We start from the raw sequence: 23,698 nt of genomic DNA on the forward strand, positions 1-23,698 counted from the left end.
TCGAGGAATTGAACTGGCAACCTTGTGGTTGAGAGCCTGTGCTCCAACCAACTGAGCCATCCAGGAGGCAGCTTAGCTCAAGGTGCTGTGTTCAATCTTAGTTGCAGGGGGCGCAGCCTACCATCCCTTGCAGGACTCAAGGAATTGAACTTGCAACCTTGTGGTGAGAGCCCACTGGCCCATGTGGGAATCGAACTGACAGCCTTCGGAGTTAGGAGCATGGAGCTCTAACCGCCTGAGCCACCGGGCCGGCCCTGCCATAGCCAATGTTTTGAAGACTTCTTCTTATGTTGTTTTATAGCTTTAACTCTTAAGTTTAGGTCTTTGGTCCATTTTGATTTCATTTTGATATATGGTATCAGGTAAGGATCCACCATCGCTCTTTTGTATGTGGGTGTCCAATTTTCCTAGCACCAATGTTAAAAAGACTGTCCTTTCTTCATTGAATGGTCTTGGCACTTTTGTTGAAAACCAGTTGACTGTGTGTGTGAGGTTTTACTTCCGGGCTCTATTCTGTTCCATTGGTCTACATGTCTGTTTTTATGTTAGTATCACACTATTTGGATTTCTGTAGTTTTATAGTAACTTGTAGTGAATTTTGAAATCGCAAAGTGTGAGTTCTTCAACTTTGTTACTCTTTTTCAAGATTGTTTTGCTATTTAAAGACCCTTGAAATTTCGTATGAATTTTAGGATAGGTTTTTCTACTTTTGCAAAAAATGCTTTTAGGATTTTGAAAGGGATTGCACTGAACCTGTAGGTGGCTTTGGGTAGTACTGACGTCTTAGTATTGTCTTCTAATCCATGAACATGGGGCGTCTCTCCATCTGTCTAGGTCATCTCAGCAGTGTTTCGTTATTTTCACTGTACAAGTCTTTCATCTTGGTTACATATATTCTTAAATATTTTATTATTTTTGTTGTTGTAAATGAATTTGTTTTCTTAATTTCATTTTCAGGATGTTCAGTGCTAGTGTACAGAAATACCATTGGTTTTTGTGTACTGATCCTTATATTCCAACCTTGCTGAACTTGCTTATAAATTCTAATAAGTTTTTTTTTTATTATTGGGGAAGGGGAACAGGACTTTTTATTGGGGAACAGTGTGTACTTCCAGGACTTTTTTCCAAGTCAAGTTGTTGTCCTTTCAATCTTAGTTGTGGAGGGCGCAGCTCAGCTCCAGGTCCAGTTGCCGTTGCTAGTTGCAGGGGGCGCAGCCCACCATCCCTTGCGGGAGTCGAACCGGCAACTTCGTGGTTGAGAGGATGCATTCCAACCAACTGAGCCATCTGGGAGCTCAGTGGCAGCTCAGCTCAAGGTGCTGTGTTCAATTTTAGTTGCAGGGGGCGGAGCCCACCATCCCTTGCAGGAGTCGAGGAATTGAACTGGCACCCTTGTGGTTGGGAGCCCACTGGCCCATGTGGGAATCGAACCGGCAGCCTTCGGAGTTAGGAGCATGGAGCTCTAACTGCCTGAGCCACCGGGCCGAACAGTTCTAAAAGTTTTGAGTGATTCCTTAGGATTTTCCCTATACCATGCTTCCTCGAAAATAAGATCTAGCTGGACCATCAGCTCTAATGCGTCTTTTGGAGCAAAAATTAATATAAGACCCAGTCTTCTTTCACTATATTAGACTGGGTATTATAATATGACATGACGTGATATGATATGATATAATATTGTGTCATATCGTATAACATATTACTGGTTTCAATAATATAATATGATATAATATAATACTGGGTCTTATATTAATTTTTGCTCCAAAAAAAACGCGTTAGAGCTGATTGTCCAGCTAGGTCTTATTTTTGGGGAAACACGGTATAAGGTCATATCATTTGTGAATAGACATTGTTTTCTTCTTTTCCAGTTTGGGTGTTTTGATTTTTCTTGTGTAATCACTCTGACTACAAAGATTAGTTTGGTGTCGAATGAAATGGCAACAGTGGGCATCCTGGTCTTGTTCCTGATCTCAGAAGGGAGGGAAAGCTTTTAGTATCTCACCACTGAATATGTTAACTGTGGGTATTATCATGTTGAGGAAGTTCCCTTCTATTTCTGGTTTGTTATTTTTATCATGAGATGGTATCGAATTTTGTCAGATGTTCCTTCTGCATCAGCTGAGGTGATCGTTTGTGTTTTTCCCCTTTACTCTATTAATGTGGTTGTATGACATTGATTGCTTTTCATTTGTTGGCTCATCCTTGCATCCTAGGAATAAATCTCACTTGGTAACATCGCATAATCCTTTAATGTACAGTTGACCCTTGAACAACATGGGTTAGGGACGCCAACCCCCATGCAGTCAAAAATCCGCGAATAACTTGATTCCTCAAAAAACTTTACAGTCGGCCCTTGGCATCCACAGAGCCAACCAACCCCAGATCAAAAACAGTGTTTTCGACCCGCAGGTGGGAATCTGCAGATGTGGATGTGAAGGGCTGACTGTACTTATTGAAGAAAGCCTTGTATAAGTGGACCTGTGCAGCTCAAACCTGTGTTGTTCAAGGGTCAACTGTGTTGCTTAATTTTGGTTTGCTAGTATTTTGTTGAGGATTTTTATGTCAGTGTCCATAAGGGATATTGGTTTGTCATTTTCTTGTAGGGTCTTTGTGCAGCTTTGGTGTTAGACCAGGGCAGTGCTGCCTTCATGGAAGTGCTCCTTCCTCTTCAGTTGTTTTGAAGAGGGTGAGAAGGGTTGGTGGTGGTTCTTCTTTAAGCAATTGGTGGAAGTTATCAGTGAAGCCGTCTCATCATTGGTTTTCCTTTTTTGGGAGGGGTTTTGAATATTGAGTCAATCTCCTCACTAGTTGTAGGTCTGTTTGGACGTTCTATTTCTTACGAGTTACTTTTGATAGATTGCTTGTTTCTAAACATGGTTTTAATTTTTATGCTGAAAGTCAAGTAAGGTTTTGTCCCTTGCCAGCGTTAGAAGCTTAGTTACGTGGTTTGCTTGGCTTTCGTCCGTTCCTTCACACCGCTGTCTGCTTTGCACTCTCTAGTGTCTCTAGTGCCACAATGGAGGAGCTGCTGACAGCTGCAACCTCGGGCATTTTGAGGCACATTGCGGCTGAAGAAGTGACTGAGGAGAGGGAGCGGAAGGAGGAGGAGAGGCGTCAGGCTGAAGAGAGGAGGTGAGTGTGTGCTGTCCTCGCACGTGGGTGTCGGCGTTGTGGACACAGCAGGAACCCAGCCGGGCCTGGGACGCTCTTGTGTCCACGGCACCCGGCACCCATGTCAGACCTGTTTCCCAGAGAGTGGGTGGGCAGGCTGAAGCCACACACACCTGGGAGCAGCAGCGTCTCCCCAGCTGGGGACCGGGAGCTGGAGTGGGGCAGCTGCACGGCCTGTCGGTGGGATCAGAGGGTCAGGCCTGCCCGTTCAGATCCCCACTTGTGAGGTCATGGAGTGTGATGCCGTTTATCTTTATTCTCAAACATTACCCTGGTGCTGTTTTTTTAACTCTTAGGTTGAAACAAGAAAGAGAACTGGTGTTAACTCAACTGAGCCAGGCCCTGGCTATAGAGCTGACAGAACTGGTGGTGGCGGAAGGTGTGAGGGAAACCTGCTCCCAGGAGTTCAAGTGAGTGATGTGGGGCGTCCTGCGGTGTGAGGGGTCGGCTGGCGGACGGAGCAGGGCCCTGTGGTCGGGCTGTGCTGCTCGGGCTAGCTGGGTTTCGCGCTGGCCAGGGGCGCGCCTTTTCAAGAGCCAAACACTAGAGCGCCGTCCTATAAGGTTTTCCCTGCAGAGAGGGCCTCACTTTCACCCTCATCCTCACTGTGGAGCCTGCCCTGGGTGTAGGGATGTGTCTGTAGAGGAATTTCCTGGCAGTGTCCACACGAGGTCACTCTCCTTAGTTTTTCCCAACCAGGAGGTCCTTTCTCTTGTTCCATATGTTAGAAGATTTCTTAGAGCTGGCTCACTTAAGAACTTAATTGATTTTAGTGCCAGGCTTCAGGAAGGAAAAATTCAGGTGTGCAGGGAGACTGGGCCTCCTGCTCATGCTCCCTGAGACAGCCTGAGGGGCCAACTGCGCAGTACCAAGCACAGTCCCCAGTGCAGAAGTCTGTTGTGTAATGAATGTTTCCTTCATCTCCATTAATTGGGAATCCGTTTCCCTGTTTACTGTAAATGAGAGACCTGACAAATGATGGCCGCGTGTTTCTGTCCTCAACCCCAGGAAGGGGTGCAGGAGGTATGCAAACCCGGACACGCTGAGCTGCAGGGAGCGTGTGGCCCTCCCTGGTCCCAGGAGACTCGGCTCCACCCCGAGAGCATGGCTGTTGGAACTGCAGCTTCTTTGATTTTGTGACTCCGTGTATTTGATTAAAAAGCCCTCTTTGCTCCATTGGTGGATAGACTTTTGTTGTAAAAATCTCTCTTTTAGATGCTGGTTTATGTGAGGGCAGCTCTGTAGACCACAAGCGGCCTGCTCTCCTGTGCTTGAGACACTTCCATGCAGACATCAGAAATTGCTGATGAGAAGCTGTTGCCGTTGTCTTAATGGTCCTTTAAAAACTAAGGGTTCTAACTGTTTTATTAAGATAAAGGTTTGTCCCTGGAATGTTCACAAGGGCCCTGCTGTCCTGCGACTCAGTATCTTGTCCCCTCTTGTTCTTCTGTGTGTTTGTGTTTGGGGACTCTCTCCAGGTGTCTCACACCTGAAGCAAAATGAACGTCTTAAAGTGCGTCTTGCAGCAAAGATGTAATTATGTTTCAACCCAGTGGCCTCCTGTCCTTTAAGGCAGGCTCTGAGTGTGGCCCTGAGGGCTGTGTCCCCACCCTGATAGCCCTGTCCCCCAGGAGTGCCGTGGAGACAGACCAGAGGGTCCGCATGGCCCGTTGCTGTGAGGACGTCTGTGCCCAGCTGGTGGACTTGTTTCTCGGGGAGGAGATTTTCCAGACGGCCAGGGAGACCCTCCAGGAGCTGCAGTGCTATTGCAGCTGCCTCCAGCGGTGAGTCCTGTGCTTTGGACACAATGCTCATGCATACCACCATGGGTCGGCAGAGCTGGTGCTTCCGGGAACAGCCAGTCGTACACGCGCACTTGCGCGCGTGCACACAGAACACGTTCCTTCCTGAGGGTGTAAACTCGGATGAGTAAGGAGTTAGATTGGGGGGTTGTTTGTGTTCGACAAGTACTTACAGGGTGTTTCCTGTTGCTCACCCACTGTGCTAGGCACAGAGACGTGGCCGTGAACAAGCCAGACTATTGACAGCTGTGTGCACCGCGTGGGTCAGTTTCCAGAACATAACTGATGATGCCGAAAAGCAATTCTCAGGGAACGCGTACAGCACGCGAGAGTTTATATGCACACTAACAGATGGTTCTGGATTTACACATAGTATGACCCTAAAGAAAAGCAGGGCCCTAACGGGCACACAGCATAGCACAGTGGTTGTCTGTGGGAGCGAGAGGGCCCACGGGTGTCCCAGTGCTGGTCATGCTGCTTCTCCACTGCACGGAAGGACGTGTGACTCATCATTGGTCTTTACTGGGTGGTTATGTGTTACGTACGTTGTGTGGTGATTCAGTTCATATAAAACTGAAGTCAGTGTGTTCTTGGCAGTTGCCACCGTCTGAAATTGATTCCACGAGAGCCCGTCTTCCCCCTCGGAAGCAGCGATTGCCCATGTGCCAGCCAGATACCTGCTGTGGTGGTTCTCAGCACAGCTGGGAGCTCGCTCCTGCGTCTGTACTCAGCCTTTCCATCCTGCACGTGGGGAGGGTGCAGGCCTGGCCACAGCAGCGTGTCAGCCATGCCAGTGTTGGCAGTGGCACTTTACGTGACCCACCTGGCCCCTGGCGCTGGACTCTCACGTGGTTCTCTCTCTGCTTGTAACAGAGGGCGGCAGGGACCGTCCTGGTAACACAGCGCACGTGTGTCTGGAGACAGGTTCCCTTGGTAGTGTCTGCGGGGCAGAGGCTGTGTGTTCCTCGTGTCTGTGTCCACGGTGCCAAACGGGCCTTGGAGATGGGTCAGCAGTGTGGGCGCTTGGCACCAGGCGTTTGCTGTCGGGCCTTCCCCAGCCTGAGCTTTCATTTTTAAACTTTTCTTTGTTGAGTTTTAATTCTGACTGATTTCTCAGTTTGAAGACTGTTGCTGAAAAAGACTAAATGTATTGTCAGAAAACGTGTCCCTGTGTTAACGGTGGTGGAGCAAGTTTTTGCATTTGTCCCTGAAGTACCTTTAACACCCCCGGTGGTGACCTGCTGGTGTGTCCCCAGGTGGAAGGAGGCTGTCACTGCCCGGAAGAAGCTGAGGCGGCAGATGAGGACCTTCCCTGCGGCACCCTGCTGTGTGGATGTGACAGATCAGCTGAGGGCACTGGCGCCCAGCGCAGAGTGTCCCATTGCCGAGGGGAACCTGGCCAGGAACCTCCTGAACCTGGGCCACGCGGGGAAAGTGGGCATCTCCTGCACTAGGTCAGTGCTTGGCTGCGTGTCATGTGTGGAGGGACCTGGGTGGGGTCAGCGTGAAGACGGCAGTGGCCTGGGCCTTTGCGGGATGCCTGCCCGGCACTCTGCACACATCCTGCTGTGCTTTGGTCACGTGTGTGCCTGTCCTGAAACACTCGGGTCCTGGTCACTGGATTTGGTCGGGATCCCCCGTTTCTCTCCTGGTCTCTCTGGCTTAAGGACACACCATGTCCACTCTCATCGGTGGGGCCAGAGGTCCCTGTGGCCTCATTCTCACTCCACTCCCTCTGCTTCTGGGTCCTTCTGCGTCCCTATCGTCCCTGCTGCTGCTTCCCTCACACCAGCACCCCTGTTTTCCGCAGCAGCATGTCAGTGACTCCACAACCCACTCTCCTCTGTCCCCTCTCACGGGCCTCTGTCCTTGTGGCCCTCAGCCTGGCCCCCCTGCTGCAACTCCCGGCACCTTGGGGCCCAGCCCAGGTTCTTGCTTGAGCTGTCCGATGCTGCCCTTCAGGGCTCAGCCTCCCTCTGAATTCAGGCCATGTCATTGTCACCCCTTGAGAGGGGCCTCCCATTGGGGGGCTGGCAGAAGGTCACAGGGAGGGGCCGCAGCAGTGGCTGTCTGGGCCTCGTCCTCCCGAGCTGTCACGGGAGGTTCCCTCTGAAATGTGTCTCCAGGCTTTCTTCTGGCTCTGACACACTGCGGCTGGCTGCTTGGGTCCCTGAGGGCCGGCTCTGCTTCTGGAGGTGGGGCATGGGGGGCGGCGTGCCCTGCTCTCGACCTGCTCTGGTCAGGGTGCGCAGGCTTCTCTGGCCACGGCAGCCTTGGCGCTGGCCTGGCTGCCTCCTGCAGTTGCAGCTGCCTTGGCTGTGTCCCCGACCGCCTAGCACTGCCCCTCCCTCCTTGTAACCTGTTTGTGTCCTTCACGCTGACAGCCCTCTGGTGCACCTCTAGCCCAGGCCCCTTCCTTGCGTTCCAGACCCCTGACCCCAATCCCAGCTCAGTGTCAGAAGCTAATCTTCCCGGAGCCTCAAAGCCGTGCCACCAGCCTGTCTGCTGGCTTCCGCCCTTGACCCTATACCCAGTGTCACCATCACGGCGAGTCAGGTCACCTGACGTGTCTAGTTGGCATCCCTGTGCTGCTCCCTGAGTCCTTGCCCAGGCTTCCCCCCCGCCCACAGCCACCCTTCCCATCTCCCGCTCTCCCTGTGCTCATTCCCTACACACAAGGCCCACTTCTGCCCTCCCCCAGAAGTTGTCATTCTGTCTTGGCGAGGCCACCCTGCCCTCTCCCCCAGAAGGTGTCCAGTTGTTTGCCCTTATTTCCTTTGCCTCTGCTCACGTACCCCCTTCTCTGACCGCCGTGTGAGGCCCCTGTGCCTGCTATGCCGTCCCAGACAGTGTGCTCTCAAGGGCAGGAGTTTGCCTCTTCCTGCTGCTGTGTGGCCCGTGATTGGCACACAGCAGATCACTGCCTGTAGCTGTGGAAAGAACAGGTCCCCTCACTAATCCGCGCTTTAGCAGAAAAGGTATTTTTGGTCTCCTAAGTATTTCCCACCTGGACACGTCCCTCCAGATGTCAGCAGATGCGTGACCGGTCCCTCTCATGGTGCCGAGCTGGCCTCACGTACTCAGCATCACTGTCCCTTCGCAGGCTACGGTGGCTCAGGAGCCGGACAGCACACCAGATGAAGGTCCAACACTTCCACCGGCAGCTGCTGAGGTCAGTACGCCCACGTGTGCGCTGCCCGCCAGGGGCTTGCTGCCCGCTGAGCTGCCCTGCTCTGTCCCTGCAGTGACGCAGCATGGGCGCCCCTGGACCTGCCACACATCGTGGCCGAGCACCTCCCTGGAGGGCAGGAGCATGTGTTCTGGAAGTTGGTGCTGCTGTTGCCCAGCGAGGACGACTACGTAGAAGAGATGTCCCCAGGGAGTCCTGGCAGGTCAGGGCGGGTCCCCTCTGGGGGTTTGATGCTGAGACCACGGGGTGGGTGTAGGGGTGGGGTGGAGCCAGCAGGTGGGGCTGCAGCCCTGTGACTCGGGCTGGCGGGCGGGCGGGCGTCAGGGCCACGTATCCTCATGCACATGGGATCTCTAACATGGAGGTTCCGTTTCACTGCTTAGACATGCAGTCTGTTTTGTTTGTGATTTGAAGTTCACATTTGCGATTCCAATGTTTGTTCTGTAAACCTGGCAGTAGTGTTTGTCCACAGCATTGAAGACATGATTGTTATTTAAAGCTGTGCCGGGCGTGCTGATTAGAAACCGCTTCAGTTTCGAGTTTTGGGGAAGACAGTTTAGTTTGTCGGCTGTAGTTCCATTTTGTTCCCCTTAGGAAGACACTCTGGTGTTTTTAAAAAGAAATCGAAAATTGACACGGCATTATTTCCTGTAACCAAATTGCTTCCAAAAACCATACAGTTAAAGCAACTACAAAACATGTTATTTTTCTTTTTTGTTTTAACAGCTTTCCTAAGATGTAATTCATATATCATAAATTTCACCCACTTAAAGTATCCATTTCACTGGTTTTTAGTACATTCAGAGTTGTACAACCACCACCACTATCTAATTCCAGAACATTTGTTCACTTAAAAAGAAACCCCATAGCTGCCAGGAGTCACTCTCCACCCCACCCTCCCTTGCCTCAGCCCTGGCAGCTACCCTTCTGCTTTCTGTGTCTGCCTTTGCCCGTCTGGGCAGGTGTGGCACCTCCCACTCAGCATAAACGTTTCTAGGTTCATTCCGGTCGCAGTGAAGGCGTCAGTCTTTCCTGTACTGTCGGTTCGTGCCGAGGGACGAGTTTCCCATTCTGTTTGCTCATCAGTTGATGGGCAGTGGGGTTGTTGCCACTTTCTGGCTATTGTGAATACTGCTGCTGTGCGTACTTGTGTACAGTGTTCACGTGGACACATGCTGGCAGTTCTCTTGGAGATACGCCTAGCAGTGGAATCGCTGGGTCGGATGGTAACTGTGTACGTCTCTGAAGATTGGCCAAACTTTTCCTCAGTGGCCGTACCATCTTACAATTCTGTTGGCAACGTCTGAGGGTATGAAATCCTCTAAACACATTACAGTGGTTCCTCGGTTTTCAAACGTCTCCATTGACAAACATTGTGGTTTACGAATGCTGTAAACCCGGAAGTAAATGCTTTGGTTTTTTAACATGCCTCAGAAGTCGAACATGTCACGCGGCTTTTGCTGAGTGCAAGATCCTGAGGCCTAGCTGTCGGCTGTTTTCGAACGTTTCAGAACTCCGTCTTCTGGAATGGATTACGTTTGAAAACTGAGGTACCACTGTACTTTTTAAGCAGGAGCACAGGCAGATTAAGGAAAAAGAAAGTCATACGTCAAAGCTGAGAAAAGGTGGGTTGTGGTGTTTTAAAAGTATTTAAATGATTCATTTCTTAAAGCAGGTGTCCTCTGATTTGCTAATTTCATTAGGAAATATATGTCCCAAGAATTCTTAAGGTCTCAGCCATGAGAAATCTGATTCTGTTAAACATGTATGTTTGAAACTAAGGATCTTTTTGTCGCTCCGAATCTTAATGCTTTAGAATCTTAAATTACATCAGTCCCATGAGTGCCCTCTCCTCTGACCCCAATAAATATCCCCGGAGAGTTCTGTCCAGGTCAACTTCACGGAAAGATTTGTGTCTGGACTTATATTTGTGTGATAATTTCTCTTTCTAACTTTTTTCCCTGAGAGTCTTTACAGTTCCTGTTTAGAGTTAGATTCTTCTTCAAGTGCTGTTCTTTTATTCACAGAATTCTAGCAAACTGGTTGAAAGTCAAGTTCATGGGAGGTGATGACTTGGATGACACGTGCGGTGGTACTGATGGGATTCAGACCCTCGGGCTGTTTAACGCGCTCAGCAGCAAAGGGAACCAGACCATTTCTTTCAACGTATGTGTCAAAGTGAGTGACAGTCACTTCATGTGTTTCCTCCTGTGACTTCCTTACTCCCACTCACTCCCAAACGTCACTGGGATCGTGAAGTGGTTCTGAAGAATGTGGCAGCTCCTGGTGTTTGGTGTGAGATGCCAGCCTGGAGTCCAGGAGCACGGTGAGCTTTCACTGTCTCTGGTCCTAGATCCCTTGGAAACCTTGGTGACAGCTCAGGGCCAGCCTGCCAAAGACATAGGTGCTCTGTGCTGTTCTGCTGTCCAGAGCTCTGGTTTGCCTCTGGCAGTGAACCCGAGAGAGGAGAGGGTGTTGCACAGGAACGCTGTGACTGCAGCAGCTCACGGGGCTCGCCGGGGCTGTCCCCTTGTTCAAACAGCTTCCCGACACATCGGGTCTTTGCAGAGGATTAATGGTTTTTAATCGATGCGCTTTTCACTAAGCTGGACCCCAACTACTGTCTAGGTCCAGGATTGGACACTTGAAGTTAGTTTGCTTTTCATTCAGGTTGTTGTCATGTTCTGTTACAGGTTCTCATTTTTGTTCTGTAGGTGCTCATACAACACTGATCCCAAGTGGTTCCCTGAGAGATTTTTGTTTAATGAGAACCTGTTTCCTCATTAGAGTCAAACCTGCATAAGTGGATTTTAGGTGTCAGTGTATGTGTCCCGAAGTCAAACCAGATGTGTCTCTTATTTACTTGGAAACGAGCAGTGCAGGACGGAAGGCGTGGGCTTCGGTGTGGGCCCACCGGTCCAGACCCTCGCTGCGCAGCCTGCTCTGTGAGCCTGGGCACGGAACCTCCATGTGTGCTAACCATCTCCCCAGCCTGGCCAGGCTGCTTGCTAGGGAGGCCGTGCTCCCGGGTCCTGGCTTGAAGGTAGCGCTGCTCAGCTCACTGCTCTACTCACCAGCTCACCCCACGGCTCGCCCTGGTCACCTGTATGGGACACTCCAGTCATGTTCTCTCTGTCCTCGGAACTTCTTCAAATTGCAGTTTGGCTATAGGGATTTTGTGTCTTTTGTTTTAGAGTTTTAATACCATTTATTGTATTTTACAAATGGAGCAGAAACACATATGAAACTTGAAATACAGGGAAACATGAAGGAAGAATGAGGACATAAGGGCCACGCATGCTCTCACACTCGGAAGTCATGGCTCATCCTGCCTTGGTGCATGCTCTTCCCTTTTCTCCTGGGATTTCTCAGACTTCACCCACTGGACAGCGTTTGTTGTTCCTCTTGCCTTTATTAAAATTGTATTCAAAGTAACACTGGCCCGTAGTTGAAAAGTCAGCTGGCGCCCTAATTGCCAGTGAGAACCAGTGGCCCCCGCCCCTCCGGGCCCCTCCTCCAGGGCTTAACCGCAGTGTCTCCCTGTCTCTGTGTCATGTGCTTCCACTGCTGACTCAGTTGACTGCTGTCGTATTCTCCACTGACTTCCCCTGGAAGTAATGTGTTTCCCCAAAAATAAGACCTAGCCGGGCCATCAGCTCTAATGCTTCTTTTGGAGCAAAAATTAATATAAGACCCGGTTTTATTTTCATATGATATGATATAAAAAACCGGGTATGATGTAATATAATATAATACAATATAATAGTATAGTATAGTATGATGTAATATATAATACCAGGCTTTATGTAATACAAGACCGGGTCTTATATTAATTTTTGCTCCAAAAGACGCATTAGAGTTGATGGTCCAGCTAGGTCTTATTTTCGGGGAAACACGGTAGGTGTATGCTTTTCACTACATAACAAATTCCCCAGACTTAGCAGCTTCAGAGAACAAGCGTTTCTCATGTCCAGGTGTCTGTGGGTCAGCAGTCTAGGTGTGGCTTAGCGGGGTCCTCAAGCGCAGCGTTTCTCATGAGGTGGAACTTGAGCATTCCTTGCCTTCCGGTTTGGCTCCACTGTCACCTAGCATCCAACATCACTGCTGGGACTCTTTCGGCTCCTTTCTCTGTGGCCTGGCTTTGTCTCCCTTGGAAGGCTGCTCTCTGTCCCAGGGTTCTGGAAATCCACTTTGTGTGCTTGGTGCCAGCTCCCCGCACTCATCGTGCTGGCCGCGGCGGGCCCTTGCAGGCTGGAGACTTGTTTGCTTCTGGGACGTTTTAGCATCTTCGCAACACGTGCTTTGCTTCTCTTTTTTCTGTTCTGTCTCGAACCCCTATTACACAGATGTCGGGTCTCATCAGTGACCCTGTGAGTTTCTCACCCTTCCTATACTGTTTTCTATCTTATTTTTTATATTGTATTCTGGGCCATTTCTCTGACTTTGTGTCCCAAATGTTCTGTTGAATTTTTTATTCCACACATGTGATTCATTTTTCTTGTTCTATCCTTGACTTCTTCATGTCATCTTGTGACTGTTTGTGGAGGCATCATCTTATCTCTCTGAGGAAATCAGGAGTTTTGAGACCTTTCTAAGTTTTCTTATGTTCTGTGCATCATCAATTTCTTGTTCTCTGTTCTGGTCTCTCTTATGTTGGAGGCTCTCCTCGGACACCTTACCTGAGGCTGTCTGCCACACCTGAGTGCGGCCCTGAAGGGCTGGCCACAAGCTGTGTGTTTGGGCTGGAGTGCAGGGTAACTGAATGGCAAGCTATCCTTTCTGGGGGGACCTCCACATGTCAGTATCTGGGGTTCTGTGCCCTGGGCCCAGTGCCCTCCACCATGCTCACGGATGCCCTTGCGTCTGGTTCTTCTCAGGATGGGGCTGGCCCCTGCCTAGGAGACAGGTTGCATTCAGAGACTGCCTGCAGGTGGGTGGATGACCTGTAAGGCCATTGCTCTGTGTGACTTGTCCCTCTGGGCCCTGAGCCTAGTTTCTGGATCTTGGTGCCATGAGGCCTGGGTGCTCTGGACCTTTGCAGCCTCAGCCAGCCTGGTTCCTTCTGCACCACTTTTGCATCCCCTCAGGTGTGGCTTCCTCTGCATCCCCAAGCCAGTGATTGTGCCGTCTCCACACTGCTTTCTAGAAACAGGCTGGAATCCCTGCTGGCTTGCTGTGCTTTCCTGTCACTGTGGGACCTGTTTTTGTAACTGTTCAGGGGTAACTGTTAAGACTAAAGGCTCACCCCCAAACACAACTAGTGGGAGGCTGAATTTCTGGCGTTGGTTCCTGGCTCATGAGGGGCTGGCCCAGAGCATGGTGGGGTTTGGCTGCGCTGCCTCTGGGGCTGGCGCTGCCTCTTGGGCTGACGTTCCCTGCTGATTTGTTCCTGGTGCGTCCATCCTGACAGTCTGGGTACCCTTCCAGGTGGCCCACGGTGCTCTCAGCGATGCGGGTCTGGACGCCGTGGAGATGCAGAAGGAGCTCCTGGGCACCAGTGGGCTCGTGCTGCTGCTGGCCCCCCGAGCGAGGAGCAAGGACACGGCGGAGGAGGACACGTACTGGCTGTCGGCGCTGCTGCAGCTCAAGCAGCTCCTGCAGGCCAAGCCCCTGTGGCCTGCGCTGCCGCTTGCGGTTCTCGCACCTGACCAGGGCGGGGTCGCCGTGCAGCAGGAAGTGGAGGATGGTGGGTGAAGGCTTGGGCCTGGGTCTGAGCAGACTGGCTGCGCGGGGTCGGGAGCAGAGACGGGACAGGTGACCTCCCTCTGTTTCTTTCCAAGGTCTGATGCTCCAGGACTTGGTTTCAGCCAAGCTGATTTCAGATTATACTGTCGTGCAGATTCCCAACTTAGTTAACGACTTACAAGGCACAGACAAGGTAAGGAACCAAGGCTTAGGGGTCACCGACAGTGAGGGGACAGGGCTTAGGGGGCACGGACGGTGAGGGGCCAGGGCTTAGGGGGCACAGATGGTGAGGGACCAGGCCTTAGGGGGCACAGACGCTGAGGGCCCAGGGCTTAGGGGGCACCGATGGTGAGGGGCCAGGGTTTAGGGGGCACAGACGGTGAGAGGCCAGGGTTTAGGTAGCACAGATGGTGATGGGGCCAGGGCTTAGGGGGCACAGAGGTGAGGGTCCAGTGCTTCGCGGGCACCAACAGTGAGGAGCCAACCTGAGACTTCGCTTTTGCCCCCATTTGCTCTGTCTTGAACTTAGTGTGTGTTCCTGCTTGTGTGTTAACTTTATTTTTGAAAGGTAACCCACAAATATAAACAGAAATCAAAATAAAGAGTAAATTTGCCTATAGCCCTGCTAGCTACAACAAATCAAATTGTTCTTATCATTTTTGTAGAGGTTTTATCGTTACAGATTTAAAATGTGACTGTTCATGTGTCACATCTGGAGGTCAGACTTATAAGTTATTTTTGTAGAGTGTTGTCCTTGGAACAGATGAAGAAATCACGTTATCAGAAGTTTCCTTAAAAAAGGATGTGGGTGCTGACAATTACGTTTAGGGCAAGGAGTGCCGGGAATTAAGACAAAACTGTAGGTGGAAAGATAGCTACAGGACATGAGAGTCCGCGCATGCGGGAGGGTGTTGTTCCTTCCCAGAGCTGGACCATGCCGTGTCCCTGTCTGCACTTTGGGTCAGGTTGGGCCTCGGAGCCCCTCTCCTGGGGTCCCCTTGGCCCTAGTAGGCCACATTCCACTGCAGCAGGTGGCTCTGGTGGCAGCTGTGGGCGGGGCACCTTCAGGTGGCACCTTCTGAGCAGCAGCTCGACTTGTCTGACCAAGTCTTCCCCTGCAGGTTTCGCAGGCCGTGCAGTGGCTGGTCTCCCGCTGCCCCTGTACCCCTGACCTTTGCTGCCAGACCATCATCCAGTACGTGGAAGATGGGGTTGCCCGTGAGTTTAGTGGCCGGTTTTTCCGTGACCGAAGAGAGAGGCGGCTGGGGGGCCTGGCCTCGCAGGAGCCTGGTGCCATCATCGAGCTATTCAACAGCGTGCTGCACTTCCTGGCCTCTGTGGTGTCCTCCGAGCAGCTCTGCGGCCTGTCCTGGCCCGTCACCGAGTTTGCTGAGGCAGGAGGCAGCTGGCTGCTTCCTCACCTGCACTGGAACGCCCCAGAGCACCTGGCCTGGCTGAAGCAGGCTGTGCTGGGCTTCCAGCTCCCACAGATGGACCTGCCACCTGCAGGGGGTGCGTGCTCATGATGAGGGCGGGGGTCCTAATCCCTTCCTTACTGTACTGACAGCTCAGCAGGCGTCGTGCACTGGCCTGAGGGTCTTCCGTCTGTCACTCTGTGCCCCGTCCTCGTACTGCACCTGCCATTGATCTTAGGAGGCAGAATGAGCCAGGTTTTGTGGAGTGACAGCTGTTGGCCCTTCACCACCGACAGCAGCCCAGTGTCCACACAGCCCCAGAGGAAGGTGGTGTGCAGTTCTGGGACAGTCTGACCCCAAGGCCTAGAGTTTCTGAATGGACAGCAGGTCCTCTCCTGCTTGCAGCCCCGGGGTGAGGACTGGGCAGTCCTGTCCCCACGCTGCTGGCTCTCTGGGGCCACAGCACGTTGGTCAGAGAAACTCTGCTGTGGCTCGGCTGTGCCACCTAAGCCTCTGGACTGTTCTGGTACAGACTCCTGGGCCCGGGGCTGGCTGCAGAGGCCGCCCCTTCCCTCACTGACTCAAGGAGGAGGGAAGCAAGCTGTTGGCTGCTCGTGTGGCACAGCACGCGGCCCGGGCAGGGCCACTCCTGTGGGTGCAGAGAAAGAGGCCTCAGGCACCCTTCTGAGTTTCTGAACCCACACGCATCACTGAGGGAGCCCAGAGGGAAGCAGCGTGCACCGTCTGAGCAGGCTCGTCGGGCTCCCCAGGGGAGCCGAGAGCTCATGTCTGACCTCCCCCGGGTGCTGGGCCTGTATAGTCGGAGCCCCAAGGGGACCTTCGTTGTGAGTTAGGTCTGGGGAGACTGTGTCCCCTTACCAGGACATGGGGACGGAGGTGCTCCTTCCTAAGCAGCTGTGGTTCCATTCACTCGGGTTCCAGAGCAGACTTCTCAGCTCCACGGTCACCTTCTAGGTTAATACAGAGTGAAGACCGTTTTGTGGACATGTCTACCTGTCCTTTGGCCAAGTCTTGCGGCTCACGAGGTGCTTTCTCTCCAGCTCCCTGGCTTCCCGTGTGCTCCATGGTCACCCAGTACGCCTCCCAGATCCCCAGCTGCCGCCAGACGCAACCCGTCCTCCAGTGCCAGGTGCAGAATCTGCTCGGAAGAGCCTACAGCAGGTGGAAGAGCAAGCGCCCCTTCCCGGGCCAGGGGGCGGGGCCCTCGGTCGCTGAGATTCCATGGGACGACATCATCGCCTTGTGCGTCCACCACAAGCTGAGGGACTGGACACCCCCCAGGCTCCTCATCGCGTCAGGTAGTTAATGCTTGGCGCTGCTGTGGGGCTGCCTCCCCGGGAGACTCCACTCGTGCAGTTCAGCAACGAGACATGTTTACTCGGGTTTGTTCTTCTCCTGTGGGTCACCGTCCTCCCTTTCCTTAGCACTCCCTTTTCAAGCCAGTGACTTCCAGTGACTTGTACACACGGGGGAGAGCTAAGACTATCTAAGAGAGTCTGTACTCCCCCCGGGCTGGCTCTAAGTTAGAATTCGGCGGCTCTGGGCAACCTGCTGCCATTGCAGTCTGGAGTCTGGGCATGAGGTTGTGGACCTGGCAGGGCGCACAGGTGCCGGCAGCGCATTTGGCTCAAATGGGAGTGACATATTGTGTGACTTCAGTCCGAAGGGCTTGTCCTTCAATCAGGGAGTTTAAGTAAATGTCAAGTGGTCACCTGTTGCTTTTGTGATATTAGTTTCTCTTCTTTTTTTTTTTTTTGTATTGTTTTCTCAGAGGCACTGAGTAAAGATGGCCAGATATGTGTATATTTTTTTAAAAAACATTTGAAAAACTACGATGTTCCTTTGTCGTGGGAACAAGCCAGAATGCAGACGCAAAAGGAGCTCCAGCTGAGTCAGGAGTGGTAAGAACTGTGTTGAGTGTGTGTTTCTGTCATCCCCATACCCACCCACTAGAACAGACCGTGTTCTTCTCCAAAGTACAGATTCCTGTCCTGTGCTCAGAACCCTGCCGACTGTGGGCCGGTTCTGACAAATATGCAAGAACCAGCTCATTCACACGCAGTACAAACCTGTTGAGCAGAGAATAGCAGGCATGTCCCTTCATTCATCAGATGACCTTGACCCTAAAATCATAACATAACCAGAGAGTACAGAGACAGAAAGCTGACGTCTCCTCTCACTGACAAACCTGGTTCAAAAATGCTAAATAAAATGTGACAACAAGCAGTCTTGAGTACCTAAGAAAATTCACATGTAAGCTTTATCCCAGGTGTCACTGCAGACAGCAGACACCTGTGTGTAATCGGGGCCGTGACAAAAATACGGGATCATTTAGCAGGGTTTGCAGTGCTGATCTTAAAATTTATACCCATTCTTCATCAAATTTCTTAACCAAACTTAGGTAAAAACACTACCGTAGCTTGGTGAGGCTGCCTACCATAAACCTAGCAAATAAAAAATTGTGCTTCTTGGTGAAACACTGAAGTCAGAACCAGGCTGAGCTGCCCCTGATGTCCTACTGTTTACTGTTGTCCTGGAAACCCCGCCCAGTGCAGGGACACAGACACAGCTGCATCAGTATCGAAAGGAAGGAGAAACCGTCATTTCTAGACAGTAAGACTCTCAGTTCAGGAAAATCAGCAGAGTTCAGGAAGGTGATCAGACAGATCCAACTACAAGGTACAGGAGCTGTCAATTCCCAGGACCAGGACAGGAGCCAGCCCTGTCGGACACTCGAGGGCGCTGAGGTGCAAAGGAAGCCTAACCCATGAGGGCCAGCCGCCGTGTTGATGGGAGGACGCAGTGCTCTAACGATGCCAGTTCTCAGACTGTACAGTCAGGGCGTTTCTAATAAAAACCAACAGGATTTCCCCGGTGGTTCGACAGTTCTAAAACTCATCAGGATGAGAAAGAGGTGTAGCACCAGCTGAGAGCATTTTGACTAAAGAATGAGGGAGTCTCTGGCTGTCAGTGTAACATAATAGGAAAGCTCCAATGGGCGAATGGACCAGAATAGAATGTCCAGCACAGAACATCTTTGTGTGACACAAAGATGGTGCTGAATGAGAGAGATGAGTGTAGAGGGCAGACCTGCATCTGTTTAGAAGAAACATCAGCTCCCATCTCCCACTGTCTGCAAACATTAGTTCCAGATGGACTTAACAGCTAAATAGAAACAAGACCTTGCTAACAGTAGGGGCGATACAGAAGCTGTTGACAACCCTGGCCCGGGAACAGGGAAGCCCCCGGAGGCCTCGGCCCTCAGCCCTGCACCCACATGCTCCTGGTGGACAAGAGCCCTTTCTCCCATTTCCTGACCATAAGCATTTCAAAACGTACTTCCAGCTTGGGGATGAAGCTTTCGCATCCTGCCAGCAAGTTTCCCACTCCGTCGTCACTTCACGGGCACCACAGAGTGAAGAGTTGGGAGCGAGGCCCAGAGGAGCGGGTGCCCAGCACGGAGCAGCTGATGTGCGGGGCCTCTTCCCAGGAGCTCCTGGCCCAGCGTCTGTCCAGCCATCTGCTGCTGGAGCGAGAGGACAGCAAAAGGTGAAGTCTGTTCCTTCGGCTCATGGTGTGCGGTCGGCCGCTGATGCTGGAAAGCCGGTCTCCTGGCGTTTCTCCCTATCGTGGCTGTTCCCCTCTCCACTCACCACCCCTTACTGCATCCTCAAACCAGTGATTCTCCCTGCTCCAGTCTTTTCCAGCCTTTCCTGCAGCCCCTCTGCCGCCATGTCTGCTCCGCTTAGGATCACTGCGGTCTGCACACAGCTGCCTGACCAGGAACCCCGTCCCCAGCTGCGGCCACACCTGTGCCTCTTAGTCCCTCTCCTGCCCTGCTGGCCACCCCCCAGCCCCGGCTGCCCCTGCTGGTTCTTCCTCTTCTCCCAATTCTCCCTCATTCTGGACTTTTCCTCTGATATCTGCACCCAATCCCCACTCCCCAGTGATTTCATCCAATTTTATGGATTTTTAAATGACACCAATATTCGGACATCCCTAGTATGTACGTCAAACCTTGGGTTCTTTGGCCTCCAGACGTGAACAGCCCGCTGCTTCCTTGCCACTTATCTCAAAGCGAACATCCCAGCCCCATCCCCAACTGTCCCCCAGCGGTCCTCTCAGCTGAAGGTGGCCCAGGCCTGGTGCCTGGGAATCTTCCCCCCAGATCCATTCCATCCACAGACCCTCTGGGCTCGAATCAGAATGTGTCCAGAATTGGGCCATTTCTGCAGCAGGCCACAGGCAGCTCTGCAGACTCAGGCCTCTAAGTGGGAAGCACCGGCCCTGTGACTCCTTTGCTCATACCCTTCTGGTGGCTTCCTCCCTACCCTGAGTCTAAGGCCCTACGTGACCCCATCTGCATTCTAACCTCTGCTCTTTCCTCCAACAGCCGGGCCTCTGCGTTAGCAGCTCCTTCGGCCCGGGGCTCCGCAGCGCCCCTCCTAACCGCCCCTTCTCCCCAGGCTCAGGCTCCCCTTGCACTCACTCCACTGCGCTCAGCCAGGCCCTCCGTGCCCGTCTCTGCTGTGTCCTCCTCCTCTGACCACGTTACCCTTGTCCACTCCCTCGCTGAGGCCCGGCCGTGTCTGTCCTTGCGCTGCAGTGCCTCTGTGCCCGGGCTGGTGCCTGGGGTGTGGGGAGGATTTCAGAATCTGCCGGAAGAGGGAATGCACGAGTCCTGGTTTCTAAAAGCGGACCTTCCTAGGTCTGCCCCATTTAAGCAGTTTGGATCAGATTGTTTCTCTTGAAAAGACAATTGTGTGGAGTGTACGGCTCTCAGGTGTGTGAGGTGGCAGCGGGATACTATTTGGAATTAATGTTAAACTGTAAGCAGCAATCCAAACATCTGGGGGATCTAACGTGAGATAAGAACTCACTCGCCACTAAAAGCCAGAGAAATGAAGCAAAGGAGAGAATGACAGTGTGAAGTGTTCAGGTCAGAGCAGTTGTTTCGGGTAAGTGCCACCTTCCTCGGGAAGTGGAAGTTAGGTTTAAAACCAGAGAAGACACTGCACTTCTGCTCCTCAGCTGATGGCGTAGCTCGTTCTCTCCTTAGTGGAAAGCGAAGCTTGAAACAGTTCCCAGCATCTCCGGGGAGACGTGACTGACGGGTTCTGACGCTCCGGTGTTTCAGGTTTGACCGTCAGCTTCAGGAGTGCTTGTCTGAAGACACGGGAGCGCGTGCAGACGCACCTTCCCTCCCCGTCTACCTCCCTCAGACTCTGCTGTCCATGCCCCAGACTCTTGCACCTGTGCAGAAGACCGCTGCAGCTCCCATCCTGCAGGTGAGGGCATCTGATTGCAGGTAAAGACAGTGGCTGGGGAAGGGGACATCCTCATTCATCGTGTGATGTTAACATGACCAAGAAATTAATAGCTTAAAGTAGATGTTCTCTTAGACTTAATCTGTCAGTGTTACAGAGGCCCAGCTTCTGAGATTCTGCTTATAGAATGAAGGAAGAATGGGACTGAAACGAGTGTAACTTACCTCGTTGCCGTGCTCACGTGCCTGGGGCTGGAGGTGGGTAGCAGGTGATGGCCGTGCCTGCTGCTTACGGAGCCATGGCACCACCACACCCCCCCTTTCTGGGGTTCCTGTTCCCTGAGGAGGGTAAGCTCCCCCAGGTGGGTCCAGCTGGTGTGTGGAGAGGTGCTTTTCAGACCCGACTTGCTCCAAAGTTCAGGGTCTTTCTACCTCACCATCCTTCCTTCAGTGGTAAAAGAAGCCGAACCAGAGTTTCAATCACAGATATTTAATGCTGGGCTGGCGTTAGGAAGCCCTTCAGTACAGGAAAAGAGCAAATTCAGATGGCATAGTGTTTCCATTTATCAGTTTGGCAGATGCCTTAAAAATGTTTGTATCCTTTCATTTAACAATTCTATCCTGAAGAAATTACTGTATGTGACAAAAATTAATGCATTTTTATTCACTGTCACATTAGTTATGCTGCATAAAAGTGGAAAGAAGCTGCATATCCAAAGATGGGAGTCTGGTTAAGCAGTTACAGTAGATGCGATGGAATTGCTCATAGCCTGTGGCAGTGATACTGTATACAAATGACTGGCACTGGAAGTTGTCACGATAGAAGCAGAGGAGAAATATCCCATGTGCGGATTTGGATGGCCCCAGCTGTGTGTGCTGGAAGAGGCTGGAAGGGCATCTCAGAGATGCCAGGAGGGGCTCTGGCGGGCCCAGCACGCCCCAGATGAGATTTTTCACATGAGCCAACCTGGCGCCTTCAGAGAGAATATATCTTGGTTTGTGGACACCCCCAAGCTATTTTTAGTTTCTTTTTCACTCATAGAATGAAAGGAGAAGGGACCAAGTGCAGTTGTCAGAGGCAACAGGCACATCTCTGAGTGAACGGCTGCGGCACCTGGAAAGGCTGATCCAGACGTCCAGGGAAGAGGAGGTGGCCTCTGAGCTCCATCTCTCGGTGCTGCTGGACATGGTGGACCTCTGAGCTGCAGGCCCGACAGGACTGTTATTCTGGACGCTTGGTGCACTGTTGGCAATGTGACTACTAGTCATGCAAATAACCATTTCACTGTCTAACGAGGTCTGGCTGGCTGTCTCCTCCTACGTATGTCTCTGAGTATCTGCTTTCATGATCTCCTCAGAAGCTCTGAGGAAGTTTGCAGCTTGCATTGCTTGTGTAACAAGTTGTCATTCGTTGTCCTGGCGAGGTTGCAGTCCCAGATGTGCCAGAGATCAGTACTGCAGGGACGTCTGAGGCCCAGGGGCCCTGCCCAGCAGGCCCAGCAAAGCTCACACATGGGAGCCCACACTGAGCACAGCTATGCGAGTGGGCACGTCTGTGCCCAGACTGGAAGTGAAGGACGAGGGCACAGGGTGGGGTGAGAGCACAACTCCTGGAGAGGAGTGAGTGCGGGGTTGAGGCGTGAGGGAAAGTACCTGAGGACGTGATGAAATCCCGCAGGTGCCAAGTGAGGGGACAGGCCAGCCTGGGAGACCCTTGCTGCCTTATTTTGAATGCTGTGGGAATCAGCTGTCAGAGGATATTAGGTAGAGAAGTGACTTGGTCACATTTCCTTTTAAAAATGGCGTATGGTGAAGGCCAGCGATGCGAAGCAGGGGTCATAAAGCGGGCGCTGCAACCGTCTAGGTGAAGGGGGAGGGGACAGTCCCGAATTTGCTAAAGCCACATACAGAAAGAGGTGCTCAGACGGGGGTTGCTGAGTATGGCTGTACCAGGCTGGCGCTCAGCACCTCCCTGCTGTAACCCTCCGTCCCCTAGTCTCTGCGAGAACACTGTGTTATGCCTCATTCTCTTCAGACCTCCAACAGGAACAGAACTTCCTCAGCCACCGCCATCCCCGCCAAATCCACCAGCCCGTCCCCACCTCCCAGAACAAACACCTTCAACTCTTCTCTGGTTTTCTTCAGTGATCAACTCTGTGCTGATCAATAAAGACTTTCAAACAGTGGTATTGCATAATTATCTGTTGATTTCGCAGGAGATGCCGAGTTAGCGCTCAGCAACGTGTATCGCCTACACTTACATGGCTCCATTTCCTCTCCTACTAGTCTCCCAAATGTTCAATGTTGCATTCAGAGCTCAGCACAACTACGAGCCCAGTGTTGGCTTATGGTTACATCCCTCCTTGGTGCAACTTTCAGTTTTCCTGGAGTCATTTGCCTTGTTCCTTTCTTTGCTTGGTTTCTGTGTTTCTCTCACTACACCTGGAACTGTCTGCATCAGTAATGCGCTAGCTCTGCTTTCTCTTGGAGATGACCTTCTGTAAAGCCCCACCTTTCCCACGGCTTGGTTGTTTCCTAGATTCCCAGCCCTCTCTCCCTTTTCTTTGGTTTGCTTCCTCATTTTGATGGAGCCCATGTTTTAGCCCCCTACTAAGCTTGCCCATCTGAAATGTCTTTATATCAGCCGTTATATTTGATTCATTGTTTGAATGAGAATAGAGTTTTAGATTGGAAATCATTCCTCTGTGTTGGCTTTTTGTTGCTGGAAGTTTCTAAGATCATCTCTATCCCTGGTGTTCTCGAATTTCTCAACACGCTGGATGTGTTGCTCCCCCTCTCCTGTCCCTACCCAGTTTATTGTGCTGGGCACTCAGTAGTGGGTTCTTCCCTGTAGTTACTACTGGGTCACCAACTACTGCAAACAGCAGCTTCAGCTGGGAAGGATTCAGCTGGGCAGCTTTCTCTTGAGGTCTCATGCAGTTGCAGCCAGGTGTTGGTTGAGGCTGCAGGCATCTGAAGTCTTGACTAGCTGGACTTCCAGGACAGCTCACTCACATGGTTGGCAGGTGATGTGGCACTGTTGGCTGGGGGCTCAGCTGCGGCTTTTAACCCGAGTGGCTATATGTGACCTCACCATGTGGCTTGGCTTCCTCAAGGGTTGTTGGACTCCTTACATGGCATCTCAGGA

The 23,698-nt window shown here is 51.9% G+C and overlaps 1 protein-coding gene across 6 annotated transcripts in view; it reads left to right on the forward strand.

The window, feature by feature from the left end:
* The window catches only part of MCM3AP (minichromosome maintenance complex component 3 associated protein), a 41,036-nt gene extending 18,300 nt beyond the window's left edge, over positions 1-22,736 (forward strand). For 3 of the 6 annotated variants that reach the window (XM_074320762.1, XM_074320802.1, XM_074320661.1), the window contains exons 15-29: positions 3,001-3,132; positions 3,468-3,581; positions 4,803-4,955; positions 6,230-6,427; positions 8,077-8,145; positions 8,219-8,365; positions 10,191-10,341; positions 13,591-13,849; positions 13,944-14,041; positions 14,970-15,360; positions 16,325-16,582; positions 17,056-17,185; positions 18,630-18,833; positions 20,422-20,572; positions 21,593-22,736. In XM_074320762.1, coding sequence (XP_074176863.1) covers positions 3,001-3,132; positions 3,468-3,581; positions 4,803-4,955; positions 6,230-6,427; positions 8,077-8,145; positions 8,219-8,365; positions 10,191-10,341; positions 13,591-13,849; positions 13,944-14,041; positions 14,970-15,360; positions 16,325-16,582; positions 17,056-17,185; positions 18,630-18,833; positions 20,422-20,572; positions 21,593-21,751 — 2,614 coding nt within the window. In that variant the 3' untranslated portion in view covers positions 21,752-22,736. Of the gene's footprint in view, positions 1-3,000; positions 3,133-3,467; positions 3,582-4,802; positions 4,956-6,229; positions 6,428-7,998; positions 8,146-8,218; positions 8,366-10,190; positions 10,342-13,590; positions 13,850-13,943; positions 14,042-14,969; positions 15,361-16,324; positions 16,583-17,055; positions 17,186-18,629; positions 18,834-20,421; positions 20,573-21,592 lie in introns of all 6 variants that reach the window. The other 3 variants (XM_074320709.1, XM_074320608.1, XM_074320557.1) reach the window with 1 other exon arrangement.
* The last annotated feature ends 962 nt before the right edge of the window (positions 22,737-23,698 follow it).

Source organism: Rhinolophus sinicus, linkage group LG01 (assembly GCF_036562045.2).
Source record: "Rhinolophus sinicus isolate RSC01 linkage group LG01, ASM3656204v1, whole genome shotgun sequence".
NCBI lineage: Eukaryota > Metazoa > Chordata > Mammalia > Chiroptera > Rhinolophidae > Rhinolophus > Rhinolophus sinicus.